Consider the following 21,606-nt stretch of genomic DNA (forward strand, 5'->3'; position numbering starts at 1 on the left):
CAGCGGGTTGCATGTTAGAAGTATTTGTCTCCGGGTACAGTAACAGAGTGAAGCTAACTGTCTTTATGCTATAAGAGTGGTGTAGATCTTCCCATGTAACTCTCAGCACGAAAGTGTATTTCCCAAAATGTCAAACTATTCCTTTAACTTAATATTTTTACATTATAAAGGAGCCAATGGTTGTTCCAAATCATGCACAATATGCATTATGATTTAGATTGAACATACTAAACATTGTTGTCTGAACTCTTGCGTTCACACAACAACTCTGATGTTGTAGCATTTGCACAGTAGCCTCCACAGTTTGTTGCACACTATACTATTTGAATTCATTGGACTTTCTTTGTTGTATCAGGGCAGCACAGTGATGCAGTGGTTAGTACTGTCGCCTCACAGCAAGAGGGTTCTGAGTTCAAACCCACCAGTGTTTCTGTGGTGAGTTTGCATGTTCTCTCCAGGTACTCCGGCTTCCTCCCACGGACCAAAAACATGCAGGTTAGGTTAATTGGTGACTCTACATAGCCTGTAGGTGTGAATAGTTGTCTGTTTCTATACTACATGTTAGCCCTGTGATAGACACAGGGTCAAGGGTGTACCCTGCCTCTCGCCCAATGTCAGCTGAGATCTGGCTCCAGCTCTCCTGCAGCCCTCTACAGGATAAGTGGTAAAGAAAATGGATAGATGGATGTTTGTTGCATCAGTGCCAAGACTTTTTGGCAGCGTATTCCTATTGAAAGTCCCTTGAGAGAACACTGTAACCTTTCTGCTTTATCAAATGATTGTTTTCCCATTAACATAAGTCAGTTACAACAATGCTGAAAACGGTATAATAGGAAGCTTTTTAATCAGGTATGTTGGTGGGATAGTTTGTGTTTACTCGATCTTGTAGAAGCAGAATTGATTGGAAAGCTGTAAGATGGCATTTAGCCTCATTGGGAATCATTTAAATTACTAGGAAAAAAGGTCACTCAACAAAAATAGCTTTTATTGATAGGTAAAATCAATTATATTAAGGCAACAGCAATGCTGAGACTGACAAGTAGAGTGAGTAAGTGCATAACTTTAGTTTAGGCTGAATATTTGTTTGGAACTGTTTGTAAAACAAATGCATATAAATCAGTAAAGGAAATGAGAGATTTCAAAAATGACTGTCACTTTCTTTGGCTGGATCACTGGGCTTCACATCCTCTGATTTGGAGCTCTGTTGAAACAAACAAAAATGTATACTGTAAAATACAAGGTGCATCTTTGTTAGGGGTAAAAAATAACCTAAGATATGTTCATGATGTTAATCTGGACAATTGTGTTGGTATAAATATATACAATACAATACATATAAGTAGATTTTGATCATTTAGACATTGCTTTGAATAATCTAGACTAATGTTGATGATAAATCTGCAATGCTGCCTTTTACCTTACAGGAACAGTTTGACATTTTGGGAAATATTCTTATTTGCTTGCTTGCTGAAAGTTAGATGAGAAGATCTATACTATCATATATGTACATTAAATACAATGCTACAACCTGGAGACAGTTAGCTTAGCTTAGCTTAAAGACTGTAAAGAGGGGGAAACAGCTATCCTGGCTCTGTCCGAAGGTAAAAAATCCACCTACAGTACCAGTACAGATAAAACACGATATAATGTGTTAATAAGTGATCTTAAAAGGTGCTGATAGGAGTATTTTTTTTAATCTTTGGATGGACCTGGGCTAGCTGTTCCTCCCTATTCCCAGTTTTTATGCTAAACTAACTGTCACCTGGCTGTTGCTTCGCGCACAGATGTGAGAGTGGTATCGGTCTTCTCATCTAACCAATAACCAAAATGTCAAACTATTCCTTTAACTGTAGTACTCATTCTTGAATGTCAAATGTGTGTTTCTCTATCATACTGCATTAAAAGTGTCGGTCTTTGTTTCTACCTTGGACTTGAAGAGGAGGTTGATGACGCCCTTTGAGCGTCTGTCTGCTGTTCGGTCAGAGGTCGCACAGACAGACATGCTCTTACTGTCCCTCCTGGCTCTGGTGGTGTCGACCTCCTCTGGTCCCCCCGCCACCACCAAGGAGAGACCTACAGCCAGTGACAACAGAGTATTTATTGTTTGCAACTCACTGATTACCCGGTTACAACAAAACATCTACCTCTTCCTGCAGCCAGACATTTTTTTTGTGAGTAATTGTGTTCTCACAGCTGTTCTTCTGATGAACTGTGTACTCTGGCAACACTGGTGGCACTCTGTGTATGTTCAGTGAGGCAGTACAGCCTGTAGTCAGTGGTGCTAATCAGAGGTAGTGTATTAACACTACAGTCAAGATTGGCTCAGCTGGCCATGTCCAACATGGCAGGATGCCAGTGAAACGTCAGTGAATTGTGGTCTGATGCACTATTTTAAAGTGATGCGTTTTGTAACTGCAACAATGAAATATAAACCGAATGAAACTGCTGCCCATTTCGGAAAAACTACAACTGACATGACTGATTCACTAATTTGCCACCTTACATCAGAGTTTGTGTTAGGTCAGGCTACTACTGCAACACTCCCCAGCATACAGATTTGTTTTCTTCACACACTAGACTTCAGAGGCATATTCCTGTAATGACCTTGTGTGTGTATCTTTGCAGTCAGCTAAAAAACACACAGTACTTCCTCTCAGGACATGACTTTGTATTTTTCACTCTGTAGGCCTTGGGCTATAGGTGTACCTAAATAACTCTATGACTCAGTGATTTAATAGCAGCACTGTGTGGATTGATGTGTATGTTTGTCACCTGTAATGGCAGGCAGGGATCTGGAGTTTGCATTGGTCAACGAGACAGTTCCTTCATTAGGCTCAGACAAGTTGGTGTCACTGCGGAACTCCTGTTTCTTGGACAGCTAGAGGGAGACAGAGATCACACAAAAACTCAGCATCAACAACTCAAGAGAACTCAGCATCCCTCATCATGCTGTCTTTCCAGTTCTTCTCTTCCTCTCTGTCTCATATTCCTCTCTCTCTCATCTTCCTTCCACTAACACTCCCTCTCACCCGTTTGCAGTCCAGCGTACTCGTCCTCTCTCTCTCCTCTGTAATGAAGATCATGCTGCTCCTCTTCTTCTTCTTCTTACTTTTCCTCAGCTTGACCTCTGCATCGCCCACGGTCACCACGCCTTCCTCCACTGTACTTATGCTCACGCTGCCGCTGGAGCGCTGCAGGGTGGGCCAAGAAGACACTGGCGACTCAGGGGGGAGGTCCCTGAGAGGAGGAAGGGGGTGAGGAGTAAATTAAATGGGTTGAATAATGATTGTTGTCCTAAAAAAAATGTTTCATGACAAATACGTCTTTACAGTTTGAGATGAGTTATATGCTTGACCTTGTGCCACAAATTAAGACAAATTGGTGATCATTTTATATACATTTTATATACTATAGTGCTGTGATGTGTCATTCTTGCAATGAATCTGGTTTTTAAAGCTACATCTGTATGCTACCTGTCTGCATGAGGCTTGGTTGGAGTCCCACATTCAGATCCCTGCAAAGAGGAAATTGAGATGACAGACTGACGAAAGGAGCGCAGCATGGAGCGAGGACGGGTGGACTTCCTCTCATCCATGTCTGGCTGGAGAGAGAAAGATTGAGATAGAATTGAACAATAGGTAGAAAAAAACAAAAAGAAAATATCACAGTGGTAGTGCTGTTCATAAACCGTGAAACTAGGCAGCAATACATGCTAGAAAAGCAATAGTAAGTGAAGTCCCTCTTAAAAACAGTGCATCATAACTCCTACTCATCATTACTTTAATCTCTCCTGAAGGGCTCACCCAATTTACAAGTTAATGACCATATTTAGCCCCAGTCACCACCATCCCAGCCCTGTTCTGGTTGTACAGATATTTAAAGGTACAAATCCCATATCAACACTCTTCTCAGAGGCTTTTGTGAGTACTTTGATCTTTAAAATTCGCCTGGGTCAGCTCATTTGTAGCTTAATTAAGCCAACTCCACCACAGTAACTCTGAATACAGCTTTGCAGAAAAGAACATGTTTTGGATTACAGAGAAACACCATGTTTCGGTATAAAGTCTTTTATTCCCCAACTTTTTCTCCTTTCCCTCTTTCATCCTTCCCCCCCCCCCAGTTCTTACCAGCTCTCTCACTCCATACTCCTTCTCCACTTTCTTCCTGAGCTGTTTGAAACACTCCTCCATGCGGTCGTGGAACGGACGCAGATCATCCATCACTCTCTTCCCGTGGAGAGAGATTCCTCCACCTAGTAATGGAATCTAAAAAAGAGTGTTTTGTGTTAATTAAAGTATCAGAACTTCCGCATAAAAGTATATGAGGTGTTATGAATGTGCAGGGAGTTAAGAAATGTGTGTTTGGTACCTGCCATGCGATGAGGTCTTTAAGGCGCAGCAGTTTGTCTCGGTCCTCTGGGTGCTGCTGGGTGTACTCGTCAGTAAAGAACGCCTAAGACCGAGGAAATATTGAAAACTCATTTAAGGAATGACGGCTATAGGTTTCACTTGCTCAGGCAGTTTGTAAATTAACAACTGACTTCTTCACCCCCCGTGCGCTTTCTAAGCACACTGATCTCATCCTATGTGGGATATTAGAACACTGAATGGCGTTTGAGTGTGAATACTAATAATATTTCAAGTTATGAAGACACCAGGCTTTAATAGGTTCATTGCATTTGATGTCATTTAGACAGTAAAATTAGCTTCAGATAATATGCAGAGCTTCAGGAGGTGAAAGTGATTTTTGATACTAAATGAAAGTCAATTTACCACGAGAGATGAGTCTCACAGCGACACAGTCTCTTAAACTCAGATAACTTTTTATGGGCTTACTCTTCACTGGAAAATTTGTAAAATAGTACTGATGTGGTGAATCTTTGTCATTGAGGGAAAAACAAATCAAAGTGCAATGAACATGATTCTATAGGAGCACTACTTAGTCATGATGACACATGTTTATTATAAAGAACCATTATCAACTGTTCAACATATGATTAATAACTTAATTGAATAATTAATTACAGTACAAAGGTCATTCATTGACCCAGACAAGGCTATTTGCTGGCAGCTATAGATTAGATGGATTGGAGAGGGTTTGATTCAAAGGCTGATCCTGGACAGTTTACCTTTTCATACTTGGCAAAGCCACCCATGACAGCAGGGTCCACGATGCCGTTGAGCAGCATGGAGAGGGGGTTGATGGGAAGGGCACTGTCGGCCTGATATTGGTTAATCATGGTCAGAATCTTCTCATTGGTGGACTCCATGGTCTCAATAGCATTCTCCAATGGAGACAAGGTAGTCTGGGGACAGAGGCCCAGAAGAAGCACAAACAGAGGGAAGGGGGACAGAAATAAAAGAGCGAGGAAAGAAGGAATGGACCATGAAGTAAGGGTGGAGGGATGTGAGGGACAGATGTGAGAGAAAAAGAATAAATAATGTAAAATTAAAGAAGGACAACGATTTCAATCGGTGGTGGTGAAATGTGGAACATGTTACACTGGGGGCAATCGTTCACAGCAAACATACAAGTCAAACATGGAGAAAAATACACCCCTACAGACTTACATGTTTCATGTCAGTAGCCTCAAACCAGCGCAGGATCCCTGGCAGTTTATACACAGTGGTGAAGGTGGTGCGTTCGATCCACATAGACTGAAACGGAGGGACGTAGAGGAGAAAACAAGGAAAGCAGTTAGATCAATCTATGACACTTGTGAATAATGTGATATTATATTGCGTATTAAAGTCTGAACTCTTACCAGGCACAATGTGATATTTAATATCACTCTAAAGTAATATCTGAACCTGATTTCACAGAACAAGTGCTCATCAACCTTAAAGCATAACCTGATGTCTTATCATATTCTACACTCTGCTGTAAAATCCTATTATTATAGACAATAGGACCTCATCTTTTCAGGTGCCAATAACAATGCAATACATTGTGTACAATAGCTTCTAAAGACTTTCATAGTCCCTATGGTCATAAATCTTTTCATTTTAAAAAATAGTAACTCACAGCAAACTCGTTGTTTGGGTCCACAGGTCCTTTCCTCACAGGTCTGGAATAGTGAAACCGCTGCACGTAGTTGGACTTGTAGAAGCTACATTGTCAAAGACGGAGAAAGAGGTAAATGTTAAACAAAGAGAAGAGGGATAAATTAAATCATTTACAAAAGAGGGAAATGTGTCACTATAAAAATCATTTCACAGACACTTTATGAAAATGTGATGAATTAAGCGACACTGACTTGATAATCTGGTCAGGGACCGGTTTGTTCTTCAGGCGAGGAGGGATCTCGAGGACAGGCTGCACTGTGAAACACTGGATATCTGTTTCGGATCACTCAGGAATAAAACATCACAACATAATGAGAATATCACTCTATCCCTATGGCCGAGTGAATTACATTACAAAAAATTACATTTCAATCTATCCATCCAGACAGTTTTTGTGTGAATGGATAGATCTAGAACGCACAGATCTGATGTAAAGAGGAAATTTCTGTGTTTAAGGCATTTTTGTTTTTTGGAAAACACTAGATTGAATTTTAAATAGTTTACTTGTGTGCTTTGTGTACACCATGTGTGGCGTTAACATTAATGTGTCTTTCCAACTGTTCATTTGTTTATTTTTGTGTGGGTTTTATGCTGCCTGAAGGATACACTGAAGTGGAGAGTTCATGATATCCTCCCCTGGCATGGTGGTGGTGTTGAGGCGCACGGAGCTGGGGAACTGGCTCATCAGCTGGTTCTGGAAGTCCTCTCTACGCTCGTACTCCTTACCGCGGTGGATAAACACCTTGTTCTGAAGCCATGGGAAATTAACTGGTGTTAATGATGATGAAAATGCACCAGTTTATCCTGTGATCTTCATTGGGAAAATCTCCTTTTATTTTGACCTCATACAGAAGAGCTTGTAATGTAGTTACTGCATATTTTTCTTAAGCACAAAAAGGTCGGCCTGTGACTGTCTCTTCATCTACACTCTGCCCTGCTCCCCTAAGAACTGAGTCACTGACTTCACTAATGAATACAAGAGCTATAGCTGAATATTTTACTTCTGCAGCTTGCTGAAATCTCCAGATCCACAACGTTCCCAAAAGGTTCTTTTATGTCCCATTCTGTGCTAACTATCTAGCTGGTGTGTTTAGAAACTTGCCCACCTCTGCAATGTTAAATACCTTAGCTTCAGTGCTGATAATGGAAAAAAGTATTTTTGAACCTATTATACAAGGAAAGAGAGCCAGTGTTACTTTTGTGTCTGGTGAGTGTGTGTGTGTGCCTTCAAGTCTATGACAAGTAAGAACATTATTTGTAATAGTGTTCATAGATTCTACTCTCACCAAACAGAGATGTAAATACAAACCCTGAGGAATGGAGGGTAGCCCTGTCCATAGTAGCCCACTGCAAAGTAGTCCGGCTTTGGCCTCAAGATCTTCATAATGTTCTCATAGAACTTTGCTTGTTTCTCCTGCAGAGAGAGAGACAAAGAGAGCGACAGAGGATGTGTTCAGGGGAGAGTTTCAGATGTGCACTGTGTACAGCCGTAGCAGCTTTATCAGCTTGGGTCGATGACAAAGCTACGCTCAGCAGAATGCTGGGCCTTCGACGGTGATAGATGTATAAAAAATTAGAGTGCATGCCATCCAAGGGCAATGTCTGTCATTTATATAACCACATAAATTCAGAATTAGCTGAGAAAGCCACTGCTGAAGTCATATAAAGAGATTTTTTTACATGGTTGGGAAAAGTGTGGTTCTCTTTGAGGAGGGGAAAAGAAGAGCAGAGTGAAGGGGAGATATAGGGGAAGGTGGTGCTAAAGCACAAGTAAGGATTTCGGTGCAGAGGGAATCGCTCCTGCTGTGGTGTCTGAGCAAGAGATGAGAGAAACAATCACACTTTGCGCATGGGGTCATATACTGATTATGGAAGCCCAAAGCAGAGTTCCTCAGAAGAAAACCTGATTTGTAGGGAGGATTCATTCTTAAACAAGGACGTTGAATGCTGAATTATTGGTAATGTTTGAGAGTGCAGATGACTAAATTGGTGGTGAAACTGCTTCTTGGGAACACTATGTTCAGATGTTAAGAAAACTTATTACTCCTTGCAATTTAGAACTTGTAGACCGGCTGCCTGACAATTTGCTGAAATTTAGTTCTGTATAAAGGCCGAAGACAAAACCAAATTATATGGCCAGTGCACATATTTTATTTATATCAAACATGTATTAATTATATGCTGCCCCAGGCTTGATCTCATGCAATCTGCATGCCGCCCAAACAGAGCCACAGAGGACGCCATCGCCCACGTCCTATACAGCACCCTCTCCCACCTGGAAGAGAAGGACACCTATGAGAGGATGCTGTTCGTGGACTACAGCTCAGCGTTCAACACCATAGTGCCCTCCAGGCTTGTCAGTAAGCTCAAGGATCTGGGCCTGAACACAATACTGTGTGACTGGATCCTGGACTCGTTAAAAAAGGCCCAACAGCGCCTGTATGGCCTCAGGTGCCTAAAGAAATTTGGCCAGAGGTCCCAAATCCTCAGGGACTTCTACCAGGGCACCATAGAGACCTTGCTGACAGGCTGCTTCACAACCTGGTACGGCAGCTGCATCAGCATGGACCACAGTTCGCTGGGGAGGGTGGTGCACACAGTCCAGTACTTCACCAAGTGTGAACTACCCAGCCTGCAGGAGCTGTCAGACACACACAGAGACATTATCCCCCCACACACAGACACACATTCTACTTTATGTTTATAATTGAGGTCGTAGTGGGTGGCAGTGGTGTACTGGAGTGCATTATGTTGGTTGGTGTTCCTAATATTTTGCCCCCCTCTGGTATGCTAATGCTTCGTAACAGCAGAATTTATGGCAGAGTTGTTGTATTGGATTGCATTAGATTGCACAGCTGTTCCTAATGCAGTGGCCGGTGAGTGTATATTTATATATTTTTTATTGCTTTTTATATTTTGTTATTATATGTCTTTTTATATATATATATCTACTTACTGTTTTTCTGTAATGGAGACTCCCAGCCAAAGTATTTCCCACGATTGTACTTGTATAACCAGAGTGGCAATAAGCATCTTGAATCTTAAATCTTGAATCTATAATAGGGGTTCAGCACTGAAAGTGAGCTTAGTTGCTGCTGCTATAAAAACTTGAATAAATTGAATAATTCTCTTCTTTTTCTTTAAACACCCTCTAACATTAAGGAACAGCTACAGTAAGGAAAGAATTCAAGGCAGAAGGCTGAGAGAAGAAAGTACAGAAACATTGTGAGATAATGATTATTGTGGAAAGGATATGGAGGTTTGAGTTTGTGTCATGTATTACCAGTCTCTTGCTGAGTAGCTCGTAGTCAAAGATCTCATTTTCGTATTGTTCAGCCAGCTCCTTACACAGAGTGATAGCCTCTTCCCACATCTAAAAACACACACCAAGGAAAGAAACAGAAGTGTCACTCATTACACCATCTGCTGATAAATCAGCAGCAGCTGTTGTGGTGGGAATTCATCTCTTGAAAATCTCTGTTTCCAGGTCTCTGGAGAGTGGAGGGAAATGTCTGTATCACTGCTTCAGAGAACATAAAGCAGTCATGGAGAATACAAAGTGAATGTGACACCAACATACCGCACAGAGGATATGACTGCATAATTACAACACTGTCTGATCGTCAAATCTTCTGAATGTATCATAATGAATTGGAGAATTTAACCAAACAAATTGTGCATTGCATGCTGATTTTAATCATCTGTTTAGCCCCAAGTAAAGGAATTCCTTAGCCTCAGGTACTTTAACGTGTTTGCCTTTTTGCAAAAGGAATTCATAAATTTAATTGAAAACAGCAAAACTTTACTGTCTTGTAAAAACAAATTTCTAAAGACAATATTTTCTCCAGAGTGAAAAAATCTTACTACAATTGATTTTGGAGCATTGATTAACTCTCTTTGAACATTAGCCACCGTAGGCATTATTATGAAAACAGAGGCATGATCTAAAAAGATGCTGACCTTGCCCTTGTCGAAGTAGTCGATGATGGTGTCGTAGAGCTGTTCTTTGAGCTGCCGCTGGGTTTGGGAGCCATGGAACTCAAACTGGGGGCTGCACATATCATCTGACCACTGGGATGGAGACAGGAGGTAAGACAAAGATATGGGGGGGGTGGGGGACAAAGACAAAAGATGTGAGAGATACTGTATGTAAAAGTATAGATATTTCTTATTGCTGAAACAAAAGAAAAAGAGTTGCAGTCAAACCAACTCGCTGTCCCATTCATCATTATGCTGAGGAAAGGAAAGGAAGAACTTAGAGCTAAGAGTTTCTTTGCTCTAATAAATCAATATTAGTCCTGAGCAACGTGTACACACAAACAGTTGCATAGTGCTCATTTATTATATAAATGAGACAATAGCTCATCTTCAATTATATTAATTACACAGAAATGTAGTTAGAAACCAAACAAAAAAAGTACCTAATGATCTCCGAAACTGACTTATATTATTCTAACTTCTTTATCTGGCATAGAGCATGCAGTGTGTTACAGGCCCACTCTTTCTATTTGTGTGAAACAAGCATGACATGATTGACATTGGTGATGAATGGAGATTATAAAAAACGTTATAGAGTTCAACTGCTTTGATGTAATGATACTAGACAGAGAGAAGAGGAGACATAGAGCGAGAGGTGCCCCTATTCCTCTGTCCCTCTCTATGAGCCTCCGGGTGTCCCATAAAAAAGATGAAGAGACAAAAGAGGTCAAACGCACTCAGACACATGCATACACACAAACACACACACACACATACGCGTGCACACTGCATCAATCACTATAGTGATGCAGCCACAGTGGCCAATGCCATGCCATAAACTAACCTCGGAGTTTTATCATTTGGAGGCAAGCGATGTAGCAACCATTTATCAGCTCATAAAAAATGGTCTCTCTCGTGGCAGACAGACAAGTGATTAGGCAGAACAAGACACTGGATCCAGCATTAAATGACGCCATTTCACTTTATGTGTGTGTGTGTGTGTGTGTCGTACCTTGAGCAGGCGAGAGTGGAGGAGAAGTGTGTATGCTGCCTCAGTGTAGTTTTCACCCTCCAGGTGAAGGTCCCTCAGCTTGTAAAGGTACCTGATTACACACGTTTACAAACACACACACACAGATAGTCACAGAGGTCAAATTAATTTAATATGCCACTTATACATTGTTCCACCAGATGCCACTGTTGTGCAACTTCACGTCCTGCAAATGAAGCATTAATCACAAGTGTGTCACCGTCTTGCTCACTCTGTCTCTTTCATACACACATGCTCACCCGCCCCTTATACATACCCTGAAATATTCACACACATACACACTCAACAGCATAATCCAACATGTCTCTTTATGAATAAAGCATTGCAGTAGGTCTGATGGTCTTACAGCTGTTTTGTAGCCCAATAACGTTTTATTGGCATGAAGAAGAGGAAAAGGGAACATTGGACTCTGAGCAAACCAACTTACACTTTTACTGAACAGTTTTTAGTTTTGATCTCACTGTGTATCTATCTCCCTCAGTCAGGAGAAAACATTTTGCCACATAGTCAGAGGCTGGACTTTATTGCTAAGGTACTGAGGACAAAATAGAAAAGTGGCAGCACAATCTCTTGACTCTACGATCAACTGGTCAGTCTGTCTACCTATAATATTCTTCTCACCCCGTTCGACCTCATCCTAACTCCTTCCTCTCACTTTTAACCAACTCAATCGCAAAATTCTGGCTGGAGATCTTATTTGCCTGTTCTGGTGGTTATGAAAGTCCAAGTGCTGTTGACAAAATAAACAAACATTCAGTTCTTATCTTGCTTTCCCAAGTCAATCTGCAGCTTCATCTACTTGTTTGACTGACCTTTTTCACTGTTGTCTATTTGTCTCTTTTGCTATTCATTCCTCTGGGATTTTATTTTTCTCACCTTCTCTGACTCCATCCTTCCCCCACTTTCACCCTCCATCTCTTTGCCCGAGCCAATCTTTTCACCACTAATTCTCAAGAGCCAAACTCAGCCAAATGCAACTAGGAGAAAGAGATTTCATTCATTTATACCTTTCCATACAAAACTCATTGTATGGAAAAAAGAAAATCTTAGTTTTGTAGAAATTGGTTGTTCAAGCCGATAAAATGAAGTAAAATGAAGATTTTCGTTATTATTATATTTCATTAATGGAGATATTGGCTTCAAATGGTTCACCAGACACTTTTCTGGTGTATAGTCTATGATTGTAGAAAACTGCAGTCTTTACTTCCTGCTTTTCAGCTACAACCCTTGGTGGGTGTGATGTGATCTTTCTTCACTGTTTAAAATTTCTGTATTCAAAGAAAACCTTGCTGAGGAACACAAGCAAATCAGTTCAGTGCAGTAATTCTGAGACAATAAACAGCCATTTTCCTTTTGTTGGATTCTGTAACACTGATGTAGAACTTTGAATGGGTGAGTCAGAAAATTGCCAAAATGATTTGGATTCTGTTATGGACAGCAGCACAAAGGGGATTTTGAATGAGAGTGTTGTTAAGAAAGTTTTTCTTAGTCAATACTGAGTTTCTGAAAGTGTTTCAGCTTGAAATAAACATTCAAGCATTCAAGATGAGATAGGATTCATAAGTTATGTTTATATTAACTGTTAATATGATTATCAGTGTAAATGAGAGTAATTCAGCTGCAGATTTTAATCTTCCATAATTCACAAAAAGGACTTAGTTTTGGCTTCTATTGGCATTTATAGTAATATAGCTAGATCTTGCTGTAAGATAACATTTTGGCATTTCCATAACATATAAATAGCACTTAAATGTATGTTTGCACTAGACTGTGTTTGTTTGCTAACATCAACTAGTGAGCCAGCCAAATGTTACTATATTCATCTCAACAGAATAGGCGGAGGCAGCTGATCAACCACAGAGCTGAGCTCATATTCACATATACAGATGACTAATTATGTCTATAAACTATTGCCAGAAATGCACCATGGGACCTGACGGGATCTGTATTCTCTTTCTCTCTCTCTCTCTCTGTCCTGCTATCATCCTGTCTTCCTCTGTCTCTCTACCTCTTCCTCCCTCATGTCTATCATGTCTCTCTTTCTCGCTGCTCTCCCCCCAGTCAGACCAAGAGCTGATCCTGTGGATTTTGACATTAATTCAGTGGGACTCATATAATCCGCTGTCAGATTATGGAGCCACACACACACACACATATATACACACATTCAGACACACACATGCACAAACAAAACAGACAAGTACCATTTCAATGTATGTCAGTTTCAGCATGTAAATACCTGATGTACATCCCCTCACGATTGATGTCCTTGTAGAAGTTCTGCAAAATCGAAAGGAGAACTCAGGTTAGTATTTGTCCGCACTGCAGTGACTGTAAGTATGTAAGCAATGTAACTGTGTGACTGTTCCCGTGTATTTGTCTATGTGGCTGTATGTGCATGTGTGTGTGTTACAGTATATTATTTTGCTTGTGTGTGTTAATGTGTGGGAGTGTGTGCATGCGCATTTGTTAGTTAAGCTGCACAAACTCCCAGTTTAATGAGGTTTAATGACATCTACAGAGAACAGAGGAGTGGAACGAACTGATGTAACCCCACCTCCCATCACTAGCATGAGCCAGCAGACACAGTAATACACACAAAATACACAAGAGACACACACATAAACATGAAAAAAACTGCTCAATTACTGTGAGCTTCTCTGTGAAACCAAAGCATATCGTATGCATATTTATATCTCCTTGCTTTATTTTCGCAAAGGTCAGATGCATCAATGTTTGCATCAATGCATTTTAGCTTCAGTAAGCTGATTTCCTGCTAGAGGCTGCCCATCTACATGAAGGTCAGATGTTTTAGCTCAGTGGCCCTTCACAGCGGTCGCCTTTGACAAATCTTTTGAACACAGACGACATAACCTACAACTAACCTACTTCTCACCTTTTATACATCTTTCCTAACTGACAACACAGCAAAGTGGCGGCTGTTTAAAAAACCCCATACCATCTTATATGGGGGAAGTGATAGCTACAATACGAACATGATTCTGTGAGCAGCATAAAGACAAAGTTATAGTGGAAAGTCTTAAGTTTGTGGTTAGCAGAGGTTACTTTAGCCTGAGATGTGTGAGTTTTTTTTTTTTTGAATGTGTGAATGTCTGGTAATGTGTCAAAGTGCATTTGTATTTCTGTGGAAGTGCATCTGCTTGAGGAAGCATAACAAATACTTCATAGGTAAAGTTAACCTGAGGGGGGGGGGGGGGGGGGGGGTGCATGGAGAAGAGAGTGCACTAGTGTCTGCTAGCCAACAGAAGGGATTTTTTTTAGCTGGCCAAACAAATGAAAGAGAATAGTTAACAGCCAGCTGCCACAGGCTACAAGCTAAACACCTCTGCCACGTGCCAGCAGCCTCCTTTCTTTAGGAGAACAAAACACATTATAAGACCCAAACACACACACACACACATCAATTTATCATTAACTGATCCTCCGAATCATTAGCATCTCAGAAATGTCTTCAAAAATGAAAACTCTAAGAAAGGATTTAAATTAAAACTGTAAACATAAAAGAAGTGTTTGGGGAGGAATTATATGATTTAATCTGCGGTGGAGACGATCGTATGGCTGTAGATGAGATCCATTACTAAACCTGAGAATACCGTGGGGGAGAATCTGATTAGGAGATCACATAAGAGAAAGGATGTGGAACAGACAGGAGCTGATGCAATGCTCTGCAAGCAGTCAGAGACCATACACAGAGATGAATATTTTCCTTTAGATCAATCAGCACACAAATTAAAAGTGGAAAAGGAATACAAAGACCTTGGCATGAAAGACATGACATAAAATCAGTGTTCCATAATGAACCCGTCTTCAATTAGTTTGGTAAGGATGAGTTTATTGATTGAGTTCTGTATGGAACAAACTTGTTTACTAGTCTCTTCTAACATTAGTCTTTCAATTAATAATGAGTTTATTGATGTGTGTATTTGTGTGTTGGTGTGTATATGTGTGTGTGTGTGTATCTGAGATCGGCACCCTTTTGCTGTGGGCTTCAATACTACAGCTACAAAGTACATTACATGAATCACAAGGTTAGTGTCAATAAATGCAAATCCATGGTGACGCATGCCGGATTCACAACTTATGGGAGATTTTCAAAAGCTTCACCGAGCATCAACAAAACAGAATGAAAACAAAACTGATGAAAATTCTTGAGAGGGAAACGCTCAAAGCAGTCTGGTGAAATTCTAGGACCCAACATCTTACTTTCTCCTGTACCAGCATTGGTTTCTGCCCTTTAAGAAAGCCCACTTGGACATTTTTTTCAAGGAGAAGGGACCTGTAAAGCTGACAAGGACCACAGTACTTACCAGAAGATTGACGGTGCAGCTCATGCGGTTGTTGCGGCTGTCATCGCTCATCACTGTACGGTAGTCAAGGAGACGAATGAGGAGTCCCTTCACCAAGGCGACAAAGTGCTGCACCTGTGGCCTGAGCGTGGGTTTCTCTGCAGCACAGTCCAGCAAGCTGGCAGACAAGCATCCACAAGTTAATTACCAGAGGTGTCTGAGAGGATTTTGCTTTGATATTCAGTGCTTGGGTGTTGCAAGTTTTGTCAATATATTGCTGTGAAACCAGTTACATGTGTCGAAAATGAACTTCTTAAAGGTTAACAGAAACTCTGCAAGTTTTGGGGACAATAGCAAAGCTAAGACAGTCAAAATATTTTAAATTTAGCCCTTTATATCCGTGGTATACCATATTCGTGCAATACTATCATTTTAATTCTTACATGTTTATCTAGTATACAGGAGTATTATTAGCTCCTGTAACCGTAGTACATTCAGACCTACATGGTTTCCAGTAGTTGCATGTATCGCTCATCTCCTCCTCCACCCTCCACCTCATGGTCCAACTTCAGAATGATCTCATTCTCGAACTGCAGAAGAAAAGATAGAGGGAGAGAAAGCAACAGGGGAGACAAAAGGGAGATGAGAAAGCAAATCAAAGGAGGAATAGAAGGAGAAATCAATTATGCAAGCATAAGTAAATTGATGGAGGAGCACAATGTCTGTGTGCCAGCATTTCTGTGCAAAGGTGAAGTTATGTACGTGTCCACAAATGTGAATGTCTTTACACGGTTGTGTGTTTAATTGTATACTATATTCACATGATTCTGTATGTGTGGGTGTAACTACCTTGAGGAAGTTTCCAGAGTGTGAATTTTCACAGGTGATCATGTCGAAGAAGATGGGAATGGTGGCCCTCCTCAGCTCCTCCTCTGGGATCAACGTCATCTCCAGGATGGGACCCACCATGCCAGGGATGAAACAGATCTTATGACTGCCTAAAAGAAACACACAACAAATAGTGCAAATGTTTTCCCTTCAGAGATAAAAAGGCTCCACAGGACTCTGCCACACTTAAAAGCCAATTATTTCCTTCTGCAATAAGGACTTTGAACTGTGCTTCCTAATTTGAGCATTTAACTCTGCTTTTTTTTCTACATGCAGCATTCTCTGGCTGCCAAGAAATACAACGAATTCTATTTATGAGGTGATATGTTACGGTATATTGATGTCTGTCTAGGTGAAATGGTGCTGACACTGTCAACCTGTGAATGCTGTACTGCAAACAAATTCCACTCTGGTCGCATCAACATGAAAGTAAAGTGAAGCGAAAGTGAAATGCACTCACCCAACTGCACACATGCACACATACACACACACACGCACATCTTTCTTACCAAGTTTGTACCAGATGTCACGTATAGCAAAGCCAATGAGACTTCTCATATCTCCATATCTGAAATAAAAGAGAGAGAGAGAGAGAGAGAGAGAGAGAGAGAGAGAGAGAGAGAGAGAGAGAGAGAGAGAGAGAGAGAGAGAAAATACACAGAAACAGAGGCACAAAGTGAAATCAGACCCTCAGTTTAGAACAATGTCCTGATCAATACTGTTATTTTCACCCTCAGAAACTGAACAGTCCACTGGGACAGATAATGCTGCCCCAACACGAACTAAATTGAATGTCTATCTACCGACAACATACAGTTTTAATAGGCAGTGGGAGTGTAAACAGTAATGCAGATACCAAAATAGATCACAAATCACTGAGTGTTTCATTAGAGCAGGGAGAGTAGGTGTGGTAAATAAGGAAATTATATGGCCCTTCTCTCACTTGGCCAGAATCTTGTTCCTCTTGGTTGGCGAGAAGTGCTGAAGCTGCAGAGACTCCTGGGTAATAAACGCCACGGCCAAATGGAAGTAGTTATTCCACAACTAGACAAGAAGGAGGAGTGAGAGGAGAGGATCAATGTAGAGACAGATGATAGAGATCCATTTTAAAAGCAGCAAAATACACAGACTGCTAATAAGAAAAAAAAATGTTTGTAATTATGCACTCACCTGTACTTCAAAGTCATCATTATTGAGGAACTTTTGGTTCATAGTGTCGGCATAGGTATTTATGGCTCTCAGGAACACCCTAATTGACAGAAACACACGCGCACACACACACACACACGCGCACACACACACACACACGCGCACACACACACACACACACACACACACACACACACACATCGAGTACACACAAACTAAATATGTCAACAAAGTAGCATTGAATCAAGTGAAATGGAAATGAATACTGAGAATCAAATGATGCAAAAAATAACTTCCAAACCTAATGTACTGGTTTGATTGCCGACAAATAGTTATTGAATAAAAAACAACCTTAAGGAAAAAAAGTAACATCTCAGAATAAAAAGATGACATTCTGTCAGTGATCACAAATGGAGCTTATTTGTTTTTGCTTGCTATTTTTTCTGCTGCTTTCAGACAAGACTGTAATATTGTTTCAGATTCTAAACTTGTTATCATGATCTAACACAGTGTGCAGGTATATCAGTGAGTTGTGACTGTGCATTTCTAAAGTTAAGTAGCAAATCTGCTCCCAGTCTTTTTCTGATCCAATACGATCTATCAATGTTATCCAACAGTCAACTGCCATTACCTTTCCCTCCCTAACCTTCTTTGTTTTCTTTTCTGTGGGACTTTGTCTTTCTCTATCTATTTGCAAATCTCTTTCCCAACCACAGTCTGCAGACTCCTTATCAACCTGTCTTTTCCTCTTCCTCACTCTCACTTTTACCTATTTTTTTTTTTTTTTTTTTTTTTTTTTTTTTTTAAATCGCTGTCTGACACAGCTTCAGCCTCCCCTCTAGCTTACATCATAAAAAAAAATACGCCGACAACTTTCACTCCATCTGCACACACACACAGACACATTTGTCACATCAGCCTTTTTTCATCATCATCGCCTTGATCCCAGCTTTACTATTTCTAACTTATCCCTGTGTGGGTGTGTGTGGATGCAGAAGTCACTGCAGATAGCAGCAATCCTTTTAAATTCACAACCACCAAGCCTCATGGGCCTAGTAGCAGGTTGCACCTCAGCAGTTACAGTTACACGGGTTAGAGAAGCAGACCTGGGACCAGTAGGCTGATGGTTAAATTCCACTGACTGTGTGAGTGTGTGTGTGTGTGTGTGTGTGTGTGTGTTTGTGTGTGAGTGCGTGCAGTACAGTACCTGTTCTGTACCATGATCATGGCCATCCAGTCAGAGGGATACACATGTTTCCCAATCAGGTCTTTGAAAAGTAGGAAGGACTCCATCAGAAAGTCCTGCAGTGAAATGTACAAGAGAAGAAGAATGAGTGTGTATATAAGTAGACAGACTGGGTTTGTAAGAAATAATGTCACCATATACAGTGATACACGGTAGCTTGTTAATAATGTATTTTAACTCTATGTTCATCAATTCACCTGCAGAAGTGTGTGTGTGTGTGTGTGCACTTACCACGAGATCAGTGGTACCAGTGAAGGTTTCTATGTATGTGGAATAGTGACGATCATCCATCTGACTCAGGATAGCTGTCATGCAGGCCACAACCCTGGACTACAAAGGTAAAGGATGTGTGAGAGAGAGAGAGAGAGAGAGAGGGAGAGAGAGATGCACCATTACTTTTTGGGCACTCAGCATCTGCTTTTAAACTGAGTGCTATACATCTAAAGCCAAATATATTTAAATCTCTTAAGGTAATTGTGTCTAAAGCTGCCTCAAGAGTACTGTAAAGAAAACATCAGAATGCATGCATTTTCCCATTATAAATCACAATCAACTTGAAAAAGGTGCACATGTGGATGAACCTCATATCCCACCCTCTACACTCCCACAATTAACCATAAACGGTCAATGCAAAAGCCTTCATGACTATTGATGTACATGTTGTTCCTGTGGAAAACAGCAGCAGTAACAGAAGAAAGTTTGAGAGGCTGACAGCTGCAGCAGCTGTCAATGCAGTCGGTGTGACAAACGAGACAATTTCCGAAATTAAATAAAGTGATCAGACACGGAGGTAGATGCCAAGAAGCATATTTCTGCACACTTTCAGGGTGTGGAATAGTGGAGGCACGGGGACACCTAAGCTCACTGCCTGGTATTTGTTAAGCATCTACTCTATATAGACACATGCGTGACTGATGAGACCACACACTCAATATCTAAAATACAATTAACACTGTATTCATTTATATTTACTCCAAAATCCACCATACAGGTGTTTCTCTAATTTACTTAATCCATATATAAGTACAAGTGGTGAAGATATACTGGGTGAGGTGACTGGAGAAGGCAGAGTGTGTGTGGCAGCCATTCTGCAGCGATTTTACACACAAAAACTATATGAAAACTAAAATCGTACTACTACAATCTGGCTTCAGTTCAGCACCTCACCATCTACGTCGCCCATTCTCCTATCAGGTTTGTTTTTATACATTCCAACTGTTTCGTGGAAAGTGACGTATATATCTTCCAAGCCCCATTTTGTGCGTACACAATGGTTATAAATGAGGCCCCAGTACTGTGACTTGCTCGTTTGGGCAACAAACAAGTCCAAACAGCACCAACATAATCACATACTTCCTACATGACCTGAAACAAAAGGGCAGGGCTCTGAACAAGGGAAATTGTTGTGATGTTATTTTTAAATATGCTGTATTCATCAACATGTCATTACCACACAGTTAAATTAGCATAATTACTATAAACAAACAAAACTATTGGCAAGAAGACTGGCAGCCTCTGCAGTCTGAACCTCATATTCTGTATTTCACATTGTGGCTCACTGCTATTAGGTCATGAAAAATATATATATATTCTGAATTACACTATGACTCAAATCAAAAGACAAAATTGAAGCTTTTAGAGTTTATGGTTACAACAAATAATGAAAGTTGCAAAAGCTTAAGGAAAAATCGTTTAACATGTATATTCTAACGTTAACTTTTATTAAAGCAAAAGAGAAGACGCTCAAAATGTGTTTTGCTTATTGTTACTTCACTTGACCTTTACTGTGCAGAATGATGTATGTGCAGAGTTTGACACTTGAAAGCTGTTTTCACATTCCTCTCCTGAAGGTCAGATGCTTCATTGTGCTCACTTTAAATTTGAGTTTCAGGTTTGTACCTACCAGCAAGATTTGTGAAATCACAACTATAGATTCTGGATTTTTGAATGAGGGCCAGAGAGTGGATGTCATTTTGAGGATGTTTACTTTACTTTAATGAAGTAATTGAACCTTTTCTGTGGAAAAAACATCTTAGACACAAATTGTTATTCAATCCAGAGTATTTTTGCATGTTGTAAAACATCTCTGGATGGGGATCTTCATAGAGATGCAAGATTTGGTCAATTTCAATGTAAACACCAAGATATTAAGCATCTAGTTTCCCAAATATATGAATATAACAGCTATGAACAACTATTCCACTTTCATTTGATCCTAAATTTACATACTGCAGGTTTTCAGTGTTGGAGTTTTTAATGAGGTATTTGTTGGCGTTTTTAATGAAGTGTTAACTCCTCATTATGTCCACTTAACTCTGAATATGGCCCAAGGTGAGTACACAAAAACACACAAAGAGATTAGTAGGCGGAAGAATTACAGTTAGAAGATGAAAGAGAGGAAGAGTTAGAGACTCAAGATGAGGAAGAAGGAGCAAGCATTATTATGACAGAAAATAAGACAGATTTGAAGGATGAGGATAGGCAAAAAAAAAATAATTTTAGACAAGTTTGAGGAGAAGTTACTGTTAAGTGTGTGAAAACTACTTATGCTGAAAAAACCCCTCCCTGAGCTTGATTAAAACACATTTATGGAAAATTTGACACAAACCTTTCCACAATCACTGGCTGATTGAGGAAAGACACTGAGAAGGGCAGCGGACAACAGAGTAAAAACTGAAAAGAAAAGAGAAAAACTGAACTGCACCGAGCAGCAGAGAACAAAGGCATGAATGTAAAAACAGTTTGCATATATTACAGACAGACACACAGTCTCATCAACGAGAGTGTGTTAGCGTTGATTGCCTTAGTTGAGCCAAATAGTGGTCATCTATCTGAAGTTGTTTCCACTTTCCTCTTCTGCATATGCTCCAACTGTTTCTTTGATATTACTTTCTCAATCCTTTCTCTCTGTGATTGGTCCTG

The 21,606-nt window shown here is 40.4% G+C and overlaps 1 protein-coding gene across 2 annotated transcripts in view; it reads right to left on the reverse strand.

Annotated features, from left to right (window-relative positions):
• Nucleotides 1–964: 964 nt before the first annotated feature.
• Nucleotides 965–21,606, reverse strand: part of LOC121901407 (dedicator of cytokinesis protein 2-like) — a 100,362-nt gene continuing 79,720 nt past the window's right edge. The window contains exons 27-51 of one of the 2 annotated variants that reach the window (XM_042418175.1): nucleotides 18,916–19,014; nucleotides 18,646–18,740; nucleotides 17,460–17,538; nucleotides 17,233–17,333; nucleotides 16,799–16,857; nucleotides 16,251–16,399; nucleotides 15,906–15,991; nucleotides 15,423–15,579; nucleotides 13,339–13,374; nucleotides 11,056–11,151; nucleotides 10,026–10,136; nucleotides 9,349–9,438; nucleotides 7,375–7,479; nucleotides 6,672–6,813; nucleotides 6,257–6,338; nucleotides 6,025–6,109; nucleotides 5,571–5,657; nucleotides 5,129–5,305; nucleotides 4,369–4,452; nucleotides 4,128–4,265; nucleotides 3,474–3,601; nucleotides 3,030–3,237; nucleotides 2,773–2,878; nucleotides 1,925–2,073; nucleotides 965–1,201 (exon numbers count right to left, since the gene is read on the reverse strand). In XM_042418175.1, coding sequence (XP_042274109.1) covers nucleotides 1,139–1,201; nucleotides 1,925–2,073; nucleotides 2,773–2,878; nucleotides 3,030–3,237; nucleotides 3,474–3,601; nucleotides 4,128–4,265; nucleotides 4,369–4,452; nucleotides 5,129–5,305; nucleotides 5,571–5,657; nucleotides 6,025–6,109; nucleotides 6,257–6,338; nucleotides 6,672–6,813; nucleotides 7,375–7,479; nucleotides 9,349–9,438; nucleotides 10,026–10,136; nucleotides 11,056–11,151; nucleotides 13,339–13,374; nucleotides 15,423–15,579; nucleotides 15,906–15,991; nucleotides 16,251–16,399; nucleotides 16,799–16,857; nucleotides 17,233–17,333; nucleotides 17,460–17,538; nucleotides 18,646–18,740; nucleotides 18,916–19,014 — 2,712 coding nt within the window. In that variant the 3' untranslated portion in view covers nucleotides 965–1,138. Of the gene's footprint in view, nucleotides 1,202–1,924; nucleotides 2,074–2,772; nucleotides 2,879–3,029; nucleotides 3,238–3,473; nucleotides 3,602–4,127; nucleotides 4,266–4,368; nucleotides 4,453–5,128; nucleotides 5,306–5,570; nucleotides 5,658–6,024; nucleotides 6,110–6,256; nucleotides 6,339–6,671; nucleotides 6,814–7,374; nucleotides 7,480–9,348; nucleotides 9,439–10,025; nucleotides 10,137–11,055; nucleotides 11,152–13,333; nucleotides 13,375–15,422; nucleotides 15,580–15,905; nucleotides 15,992–16,250; nucleotides 16,400–16,798; nucleotides 16,858–17,232; nucleotides 17,334–17,459; nucleotides 17,539–18,645; nucleotides 18,741–18,915; nucleotides 19,015–21,606 lie in introns of both variants that reach the window. The other variant, XM_042418174.1, reaches the window with a different exon arrangement.

The sequence above is a fragment of the Thunnus maccoyii genome, chromosome 8 (genome assembly GCF_910596095.1).
Source record: "Thunnus maccoyii chromosome 8, fThuMac1.1, whole genome shotgun sequence".
In the NCBI taxonomy this organism is placed as follows: domain Eukaryota; kingdom Metazoa; phylum Chordata; class Actinopteri; order Scombriformes; family Scombridae; genus Thunnus; species Thunnus maccoyii.